The 12,011-nt window shown below is 38.8% G+C and overlaps 1 protein-coding gene across 3 annotated transcripts in view; it reads left to right on the plus strand.

Moving 5' to 3' along the window:
• cd276 (CD276 molecule) overlaps positions 1 to 12,011 on the plus strand; it is a 113,620-nt gene that overhangs the window by 82,552 nt on the left and 19,057 nt on the right. The window contains exons 7-8 of one of the 3 annotated variants that reach the window (XM_056238331.1): positions 1,022 to 1,059; positions 4,505 to 4,579. In XM_056238331.1, the coding sequence (XP_056094306.1) occupies positions 1,022 to 1,044 (23 nt within the window). In that variant the 3' untranslated portion in view covers positions 1,045 to 1,059; positions 4,505 to 4,579. Of the gene's footprint in view, positions 1 to 1,021; positions 1,060 to 4,452; positions 4,580 to 12,011 lie in introns of those variants that run through there. The other 2 variants (XM_056238330.1, XM_056238332.1) reach the window with 2 other exon arrangements.

Genomic DNA, 12,011 nt, shown 5'->3' on the forward strand with positions numbered 1-12,011 from the left:
CGCTCAGCCTGCTACAGTAGCCACGCCCCAAACGCTCCGCCTGCTACAGTAGCCACGCCCCCAAATCTTAAATTCATACTATTGGTTGAGCTGGAAAGAGACTGACGGATCTGAGCGGATACTCTCAATGTTCTGATGGTGCCTGAAGGGCTCAATATTTACACATGCGGGGGAGATAAACTAATAATAGTCGATTAACAATAACCTGAGTAAAAAGAGTGCATTCTATCAACAAAAAAAAAGTCTTACATGCGTCACCTTTAAATACACAGGCGGGATGAGGGAACTAAACAAGACACAGGTGAAAACAATCAGTAACCCTAGAGACAAACAAGGGCATAATTCAAAATTAAAGCAACAAACCAATCAGAAGCAGGAACTAAAGAGAGGAGAACCGAAGAACACAGACACTATACTGACAATATCAATCATACTAAAACAACCGTTCCAAGCGTTTAGACTTACGACTTTTGGCGAAAAGGCAATAAACCCGAGCCGCAGCTAGGGATCAGAATGACAGACCGAAGGCAAGACAGAAGGGAGTATCTGTAACACACCCCCACATTCTCTCCCACTGTCATTCCTACTTTCCATTGACGTCATCAATATAGACTTTTTCATGCCATTCATGCAGAGTCTGTCTGGCACGCATTGCAACCCTTGGCAACTGAACTGACCACCCCAGGGATCTCCATTCATCCGACTCCTTCAGAGCGGCCGTGTTTGCCCGTGTGTGTTTGCATGTATTGTGTTGTGTTGCTTGCTCACAGTTAAATGTCACATACTGTGGCACCTCTAAAAAACAGCAACAGAAAGCCCGGTCTAGTGTTTGAGTGCTGGGCAGGCTGTAATGATGTTGGGTGTGTAGACTGCAGTTTGCTCTCCGGGGAGTACGAGTCTGAGATGGTTGTTACTTGCCCACACGAACTCAATACTGCTTTTTTTTACTAGCCTTGAGTTGTTTACCTCGTCTTTTCCCCCCACATCCTTAAAGAAAACTCTTTTCTTCTCTCTGTTTCAGCTGCAACACCTCTGAAGAGCTAAAGCTGGAGACCACAGGTACGTCTCTGTGTGATTTAGCCCCAACCAACATATTTGACTGTTTTCAGTGGTATGTTTATGATTTTTAGTAATTATTTCTGTACATTCTCTGAAATTCTCACTGAAATATTATTCTATAAGTATTATTATATTTATTATCATCTGTATTGTGTGTTATTATTAATATTAATATATATATATATATATTTTAATAATTAATTAATTAATTAATTATTATTATTATTTCAGGGTTAAGCAAAAGTCCGAATTTTGTTATAATCAAAACAGAGCCGATAATTAGAACATTCTGAGAAATCATAATATTTATTGCATTATGGTCTGTTTATTTTATTAAATATAACTTTATAAATGTAATATTTTAATTTAATTTATTGTATATAAATGTGCAAATATTTAATGAATTCAATGCATTTAAAAATGAAAAATATTTATACATATAGGTTTGATATTTCAAAGACTCTAGAAAGCCCACATATGTTGTGTCTACAGTTATTGGTCATCAGACTGCAAAATAAATTTCTAGAAATTATTCTAATATTAATTTTTTAATATATTATAACATAAATGAACAAACATGCAATTAATCAAATAAATTTAAAATGTAATATATATATATATATTACTGCTGTCACACGATTAAAATATTTAATCACGATTAATCGCATTAATGTCACAGTTAACTCGCGATTAATCGCACATTTTTATCTATTCTAAATGTCTCTTGATTTCTTTTTGTCCCATTATTTTTTCTCATTTTAATGCTCTTATCAACATGGAAAAGTGGATCAGCTTGCTTTGTGCAAATGTTTTTTACTGAAAACATCATTGGCATATACTGTGTTCAATTTCACACTAACATTCTCACTTGGAGCAAATAATCTCTCACACAATGTAACACTGTCCATCAATAAAAGGGTGAAAGAAATACTGACGAGGTCCTGATATTGACGAGGGGGCGGAGACTTCGCATCAGCTGTGTGTGTGTGTGTGTGTGTGTGTGTGTGTGTGTGCTTGGCCATCATCAAGCAGTGTTTCAGACTGGATGTGCTGCGATGATGATAGCTCAGGTCACAACGACAAAACACACAGATCACTTTGGTCTCGTCAATGGAACCATTTGGCAACTTTTTAAAAGTAAACTTTCCATTCACAATCTTATTGGCATCCATTTCGGCGTCTCGCGCTCGTCATCCACTCAAAACGTAACGTTAACCTACTATTTGGCCGGCTCGCAACAAGTGTGCTTCCGGTCTAGCTAGATCCGGTGTTTTCAGACAGGATGCGGAATGCGTGGCGCTACGCCAGTTTTCAAAACTTTTTGGATGCCAAAAAGTTTCTATTGGCCGCACTGGTAATCGTCACAGCGGCAAAAGTTGAACTATTTTGAATTTTGACCGCGGTGTGCGCGCCCCTGCTCTTGCGCTTTGGTCGAGGAAGCAACAAAACGTCCTCGCGCGGCGCAAGCCATTGAAATCAATGGGTTGCATAGCGCAGAGCCGCGCATGCCGCGTCCTGTATGGAAGCAAATAAGAGACATAACTATTTGAAATTTAACAGCCACTGAATACTTAGTTTTGAAATATTTTATTTTGAAAAACATTTATCTGAATTTATTTCCTCTGAATTCACCCCTTTGAAATTATTTTACTTTGGAAACCATGTATCTGAATTTATTTGTTTATTTGTTTTGTTTAAAAACCTGAATATCGATTTTAATATTTTTCAATGCTCACAAATTCAGATACAAAAAAAAATAATCAACTTACAGAATTTCAGATAAAATAGATTCAGGTTGATCAAATTCGACTGCTCAAATTCAGATCTCAAATTCGACTGCTCAAATTCAGATCGAAAAATTCAAGTTAAATATTCACATGGTAACATCTGGGCTACCCATGATAGGCCACGCACACACCGGGGGGAAAGCAATCCAACCGTCTCTATTGATTTGCATTGCGAGAGGCTGCCTCCTTGTCATTTATGACACAAAAAACAAAACAATGTCTAAAAGCTGTTGTGAGACAAGGTGTACAGCAAACAAGCAAAATAACCCAGAAATTATTTTTTATACGCTGTCGACCCCAAAAACGGTTTGTTTTTCAGGACATAAAAGTGGATCAATTGAGAAAGAGCGCAACTATTTCTCGAACTACTCTGAGAGAACTACGCCCAGCCTCCCCATATAGCACTGGAACGCGACATGATATTGTTAAAAAAAAAAAATTCATAATTTTAACCATGTCGATTGCTTATTTCACCACCCTATGTGAACCTGAGAAGAGGAGATATATTAAATGTACCCATTCTTCCTGCTGATGCTTCACGTCTTATTGCCTGAAGCCTATCTACTTTTGTCTCCTTAAAGGCTGGCTTTACCGGTTCGGAAGCTTATAAAACTGTATTTCTGTTGTGTTTTTTTTTAGCTTATTTGCTGAACACCTTGTCACACAGCAGCTTTTATGCATTTTTCTGTCTTTTGTTATATGTTATTATAAGGAGGCAGCCTCTCGCAATGCAAAGTCAATGGAGACGGTTGGATTGTTTCGCCCCGCTTTGGGCGTGGCTTAAATACGCTCTGTCTCTACACAGGCTCAGCTGTTTTTCCTATCATGGGTAGCCCGGATGTTACCATGTGAATATTTAACTTGAATTTTTCGATCTGAATTTGAGCAGTCGAATTTGAGATCTGAATTTGAGCAGTTGAATTTGATCAACCTGAATCTATTTTATCTGAAATTCTGTAAGTTGATTTTTTTTGTATCTGAATTTGTGAGCATTGAAAAATATTAAAATCGAAATTCAAGTTTTTAAACAAAACAAATAAACAAATAAATTCAGATACATGGTTTCCAAAGTAAAATAATTTCAATGGGGTGAATTCAGAGCAAATAAATTCAGATTAAGGTTTTTCAAAATAAAATATTTCAAAACTAAGTATTCAGTGGCTGTTAAATTTCAAATAGTTATGTCTCGTATTTGCTTCCATAGTCCTGTTGCAAAAGCATGTGAAAAAAACTACAAAGTTTGCTACGCCAAAAAGCGCGTTAATCTCGCGGAAAAAAAAATTAATCGCGTTAAAATGGGTTTGCGTTAACACCGTTAATAACGCGTTTAACTGACAGCCCTAATATATATATTTACATATATGTGTATACTACAAATTTCTATAGGTTTGAATTTCTATTTAACCCTAACCCAAATGTCTTACGTTTCTGGAAATGCCACGATCATGCTAAAAAATGAAAGTAATTCCTACAAATTCTTCCATTATTACTCCATCTTAATTCAGCTTAAATTCACAGTTCTGCTGCTTTAATTGAAATTCAGGAATTGGATACTGTAGCATTTTTATTTCGGTTCTGAAAGTCTGTGACAAGTGTTTTCCAGCAGCGTGTTCTGTGGCGATCTTTCCATTTGAATAAAGCGTCTTTATTCCGTGAAGGACGTTCCGAAGTTCCCGAAGTCTTGACATTGTGCTTCGGATAATATCCACCAGGTCAACCGTTCCGTGACGGATTCATCTGAGTGTCGAGTCATTAAAGTGTCCTGGTGTCCTCACGCTAAGCCTGATCACCAGCACTTCCCGTCATTAAACAGGTGCAAGCGTTTAGGGCCAAGGTTGCAGGAAAAATCCATTTGAAAGAGAGTGGGGAAAAAAGCTGGCTGTTGCTAAGACAAGGAAATTAAACGTCATATTCTGCTTTCCCAGACACGGAGGAGGCAGACTGACATCGACGAGTCACACTATTTTTAACTGCCGCTCTCACGACTTAATTACAAAGTAAAGAATAAGCTAATCTTTCTGTCGTGTGAGAAATTGGCATCGCGTTTTTAGTCGGAGAACATGCCAGGACGATGTCTAGGGGACATGGTTTAGATCAAAGCAAATGAAGTAGACGTGTCCATCATGTGTAAAGGACAGGCTTGCTGAGATTAGGAACGTTGCGTTGAGTTTGGAGGTGATGTTCTGAGTCCTGCTCGGTTTAGTTTAGTTTTGCGAGCGCGTTCTCTGACCCACTGCCCCCTGTGATGTCCAGTGTGCCCAAGGCTGCCCGACTCTTTGTTTCCAGATCTGTGTTTGTTTGCACTGGGCTATTTTTGGAAATTGCATCATGAACCGTTGCAAAAGGCCTGAGGGGTCGCCGTGTTTCATAACATCATCCTTCTCTGCTGTTTTTCTGAGAACTGTGGATGTGCTTCATAATGACTGGACATTCTTGACCTGCAAGAGCGTATAGGAAGGACATCGCATACATCTGTATTCAGGGGATAGATGTAATTAAATTTTCACTCTCTCTCTCTATATATATGTATATTACTAATAGTGACAGTAAAGACATTTCTAATAAGATTTATATTTCAAATAAATGTCGTTCTTTTGAACTTTCTATTCATCAATGCATCATGAAAAAAATTTGATTCATAGGTTGATTTGTATTACATTAATAATAGATCATAGTCAAACATGTTTAACGCCATCACATGTACTGTATTTAACTGCATTTGACCTGGACACTTTACAGTAAGGTGGAGTGCGGTTTAGTGTGACTGCTGTGGTTAGGGCATCTTCTGGAAGATATAGTTATTGTTATAGGTGGCATAATAGCAATATACCACTGTAATATTGTGCTCAAATTAGTTTTGTTCTGATTGCAATTCTGGCAACAGCCCTTTGAATGAGCTGCAGTCTTTTAAGGAAAGCTGGCGATGAGTAGCATTTGCTGTACAGTCTGTCCTGCTGGTAATGAATTTGTGATTTCTTAATTTTTTTTTTTGTCTTTAAAAAAGTTTTAGATGATGATAATAAGCTGATTTAGTTATTGATTTGAAATGACTACTGAAACCAATGTTTCTTTAAACAGGAGAGGTCCCAGGATCGAGCCCTGAGGGTCTCCACATGCCATGCAGGTCCAATTAGATTAATAGTTTTTGTAGATTTATAGTCCTATCCAGCTTTCTAGTTTGTCTAAGTGCAAATTGTGTTCGACACTGTCAAAACCAAATATTTAGCTTGAATCAGTATTTAGGAATTTTCATTGTTTGTCTTTATGTGTGCTGCGATCTTATTGGAAACCAGATCGCAAATGGACCAAGTTGTAATTTGATTTTAGGAATTAGTTCTGCTGATTGAAAACCATGGACATTAATTCAAGTGTTGTTTTCTTTTAATCTAACATCATCCAACCATGGAGTTTATTTAATTTATTCAACCAATTTTCTTTCCAATTTTGTCCACCAAATTAAAATATGGTTATTTCTTTATTTCTCATTGGCAACATGCCATGATTTTATGTTCGCACAACAAAACTTGAACAAATGTGTTGCTTTTTTAGATTTTTTTTTTTTGGAAAGTCTTAATGTAATTAGGTGGCAACATATTTTGGGATAATACAGTTAATTAAACTTTTTAAATATGCTTGTATTCTAATTCACTTAACTTTTTGTTTTATAGAAAAAATATCTAGTTTAAGACAAAAAAAATGTAGGAGGGATAAAATAATACAAAGTTTTAAAAAATGAGAATGAATTGTGAGCATAAATGTGCATTAGAAAGTGAAAAGGAGGAATTGTGATTTCATGTGGACTTTAGAAGTGCTGACTGTAGTGTATCTGCGTTTGACCCCATATCGCAGTCTTAGATTGACGAATAATCGGGAGCGGATGAGATAAACCCGCTGTGTGCCTTGAGTAGGCCCTAGTCCTTCTATCACTTATCAGAACTGAAATGGAGGAAGCCACAGGCACATTGGGTTCCCTTGTTCTGGGAACACTTGTGAATGTCAGTGCTACTGTAACGGAGAGCTGACACACATCACTGAGAGCTGTTATCAGTTATCAGTCGAGAAGCGGATCCTGTGATGCTTTCCATCAGTTCATGTCCACGTTTTTTCCCCAAATGCTGCATTTTTAATTGTTGACTGACTCGATGACAGAGGAGCTCTCTTTAGAGAAAACCTTCATATGTGTCCAGCTGACTCAACTAACTCCTCATGTTTAACTAGAACTGCATTACACCGTAACATTAGTTTACTGCTCACAAATGTGCTTTACCAAAGTCCCAGCATTGTTGCATTGCTGGAAAGGAGGATTTTGTGATTTTAAAGTAGCATTTTAAAGTCTTAAATGCTTTATCTTCAAAACCACAGGAGCATTATAAGATGGCGACTCCTCCATTAAGTGTCATGCATTAGCTTTAAAGAAGAGATGTTTTTTCTCATTCTCTCGTTTAATCAACAGTGTTTCTTCTTTCTAATTATGTTTTTTCCTGATGTCTTTTACACCGTTTAAATTCAACGATGCAATACAAACTTCACTCATACTGCAAAATTAAAATGAACGCAGTCCCTAAAGAAAACACAGTATTGCCATATTTCTGAGGTTTTGTTTGTCTCTCTTCATTCTGAGGCTCCCTGCTGTAAACACACACCGCCGCTTTTGAAGTGTGTGAGACCAGGGGCGATTCTAACATTTTAGATATATGTATATATTTTCCTTCATAATTCACAGACTATGATAAAAGCATGCAAAAGTAACAACAGACAGACAGACACATAGATAGACAGACAGATAAACAGATAGACAGATATATAGATAGATAGATAGATAGATAGATAGATAGATAGATAGATAGATAGATAGATAGATAGATAGATAGATAGATAGATAGATAGATAGATAGATAGACAGACAGATAGATAGATAGATAGACAGACAGATAGATAGATAGATAGATAGATAGATAGATAGATAGATAGATAGATAGATAGATAGATAGATAGATAGATAGATAGATAGATAGATAGATAGATAGACAGATTGATAGACAGATAGATAGATAGATAGATAGATAGATAGATAGATAGATAGATAGATAGATAGATAGACAGATAGACAGATAGATAGATAGATAGATAGACAGATAGACAGATAGATAGATAGATAGATAGATAGATAGATAGACAGACAGATAGATAGATAGATAGATAGATAGATAGATAGATAGATAGATAGATAGATAGACAGATTGATAGACAGATAGATAGATAGATAGATAGATAGATAGATAGATAGATAGATAGATAGATAGATAGATAGATAGATAGACAGATTGATAGACAGATAGATAGATAGATAGATAGATAGATAGATAGATAGATAGATAGATAGATAGATAGATAGATAGATAGATAGATAGACAGATTGATAGACAGATAGATAGATAGATAGATAGACAGATAGATAGATAGTTAGATAGATAGATAGATAGATAGATAGATAGATAGATAGATAGATAGATAGATAGATAGATAGATAGATAGATAGACAGACAGATAGATAGATAGATAGATAGATAGATAGATAGATAGATAGATAGATAGATAGATAGATAGATAGATAGATAGATAGATAGATAGATAGATAGATAGATAGATAGATAGATAGATAAACAGACAGATAAACAGACAGACATACAGACAGATAGATATATATAGACAGACAGACAGCTCTCCTGCACTGAGTTGTGCTAGAAGTTCAGACTTTGCCAGTGGAGGCGAGGAGAGACGAGGCCTCGTGACACACACACTGTAAATCATTCAGGTTATAGATTGAAGATACTCATTGGAAGAGCATGGAAAGGTCATAGCTTAAAGCTGAAGGCAGGGCGAATGGAGATCTATTGTGAAAACCTATAGAAAGATCAATAATTGAACCATAAAAACTCTTTTCCCATTACAGTGATTTCATCCTTTAGTTTAGACTCATCTAGACATCGCATTCGTTTGCAAAATGTGTATAAATATACGAGTGCATTACATTTTGGCATAAAGTGTTTAACTGTATTTTTTATATACTGTATACATAGTTTACATTATGCTGACTTGCTGTTAACTAGCATTGACTATTTCCTTGGATAAAAGCTATACATTCATATGCCATTGCAAACATGAAAGTAGATTTACATGAGGAGCTTGATCACATTAACATTCAAACACTAATTAATCTGCATGGATTGAAACCAAACCCCAAAATTTAAGATATAAACTAGTTAATCCTCTGGATGAAGTCAGATTGAATGAATGAAAGAATGTTTTGTGTGTCTGTCACTTGCAACTATAGCCTGAAATAGTCACAGCACAGAGAGTGTGAATACTGTAACCTGTTAATATGTGCGTGAGAAGAAGAAGCTGCTTTATGCGAGTCGGTCGTGTGATAGTTTGCTGTTCCAAACATAGCCAGAGAGATCTTTATTACCGAGCAGCGCGAGTCTGAGAAATACATCAAAGTCTAATATAAAACACAACCAGCTCCCTCCAGCAGTTCAGGAAACAGATGATGATTGGAAGAAGGAAGACAGAGAGGATGAGGAGCAAAACGAGCTGTAATTGCAGTCCCACACACACACACACACACACACACACACCCTTTACTGAAATAGCCTTGCAATTCTCAGGACAAGTAATGCAGTGGCCTGAGCGTTTCCTCAAGCCCTCTTTTTTAATCTAAGCTCTTGTACGCTCATGTTGATGGCCACGCGTTTCATATTTTGGTCTTTGATGGCCAGAGACTTAAAGTCCACTCCAACTTTTTAGGCCTGATTTTAATCGTGACCTTCAGTGTTTCCAGAGAAGCTGAAACAACACATCTTGTTAAAGTTGTGTGACAGTTTTTGTATGACATGCAGAATATCTGACTGAATGATAATGAGAGTCTGTGCATGTGATGTTACTAATATCGTGGGATATTTTCACCAACTTCTCTGATATTCAAATATTGATATTTTCTGTTGTTAATGCAGTCCCACACATGTGCGCACACACACACTCACAAAAACACTCACTCACTGACACACTCACACACACACACTGACACTTGCACACACACACACACACACACACACACACACTGACACTCGCACACGCACGCACTCTCTCAGACACACTGACACGCATGCACGCACACACACACTCGCACTGACACGCACACACACACACACACGCACCCACACACACAAACACACACTGACACGCGCACACACGTACACACTGACATTCGCACACGCATGCTCACTCGCACACACACACACTCTCTCACACACCCTGACACGCACGCGCACACACACACACGCACCCACACACACACACAAACACACACTGACACGCGCACACACGTACACACTGACATTCGCACACGCATGCTCACTCGCACACACACACACTCTCACACACCCTGACACGCACGCGCACACACACACACACACACGCACCCACACACAAACACACAAACACACACTGACACTCGTTCACGCACGCACTCTCTCAGACACACTGACACGCGCGCACACACACACACGCACACACTGACATTCGCACACGCATGCTCACTCGCACACACACTCTCTCACACACCCTGACACGCACGCACACACACACACACTGACACGCACACACACACACACACACACACTCTCTCACACACCCTGACACGCACGCACACACACACACACTGACACGCACACACACACACACACTCTCTCATACACCCTGACACGCACACACACACACTGACACGCACACACACACACACTCTCTCACACACCCTGACACGCACGCACACACACACACACACTGACACGCACACACACACACACACACACACACACTCACTCTCTCACACACCCTGACACGCACGCACACACACACACACTGACACGCACACACACAAACACACTCTCTCACACACCCTGACACGCACGCACACACACACACACTGACACGCACACACACACACACACGCACGCACCCACACACACACACACACACACACTGACACGCACACACACACACACACACACACACACGCACCCACACACACACTCCCTCGTGTAAAGTCACGGCAGTTTTATACAGTCGTACAGTTTTATATAGGTCATGTTATTCTAATAGCTTCTCAAGTAAATGTAAAGAATACGGCAGCATTTGGTGGGGAGTTGAAGCGGGACATTAGCAGCAAAAAAAATAATTGAAATAAAAAATCAAGCAGATAAAGTCTTGTTAGTCAACAGAATACTACACAAACACTGGTCTGGCCTCGCCGTGACGCTCTCAGGCCGTGGACACTATAAGCTGTTCCTCTAAAGCCGGCCTCTGTCTCCCATGGCAATAGAGATGTTTCCACAGCATTAAATGTTGTGCAGTTCGTGTGTGTCTGCTTATGCATGCCTAAAAATAAATAGATCCCAATACGCTGCCAGTCGTGCTGTGTGTGTTTCCGTTCTGAGAGAAGTGATGGTTCAGGACTTCATATGAAACTCAATGGCTGTCGAAGCGATCCAGAGCCGATAGGGGCAATTAGTGCAGGATAATGGCTCACACACCATACCTTAAGTAGTGCACTAAAATATTGATTTAATTCCCATCCTATATATTCCCCTTAACCATTTGCTGTCAGTATAAAAATATCTCTCATCCTGGCAGGGCGTCCATAGAGCTGCAAATGTGGAGACATGGGGAGTCGAGGGAAGGAGAGAACGAGGCTTTTTAGGGTGGAGGTTTACAGTATAGCAGAGAGTGTGTGTGTGTGCAGGCCCGGATTGGCCATCTGGCAATTCTGGCACATGCCAGAAGGGCCGGTGTGATTTTCTATTGTTTTGGGCCGAGCTGACCACGTTGCTGCACCTTTATCGCAAAAAAGTTTTTACGCTCGCATGAGGAGGTTTTTCAGGCAATTCGAAAAAGGAATATTTCGCAAAACTGCAATGGAAACAGTTTTTGCGCATTTACAGTCACCTGAAGACGCGGTGTGTTTGGGGTCCGTGATATACGCAAATAATAGGCTAATAAATATCAGCATTATTATAACAGTTATTAGGCTACATATTTAGAAGACGCTTTTATCCAAAAAAAGGAACAAAGCAATTCGTCAAATGTCATTCATAATGGTTAGACAAT

This window comes from Rhinichthys klamathensis, unplaced genomic scaffold, assembly GCF_029890125.1.
Source record: "Rhinichthys klamathensis goyatoka isolate OS25496 unplaced genomic scaffold, OSU_Roscu_1.1 h1tg000519l_1, whole genome shotgun sequence".
In the NCBI taxonomy this organism is placed as follows: Eukaryota; Metazoa; Chordata; class Actinopteri; order Cypriniformes; family Leuciscidae; genus Rhinichthys; species Rhinichthys klamathensis.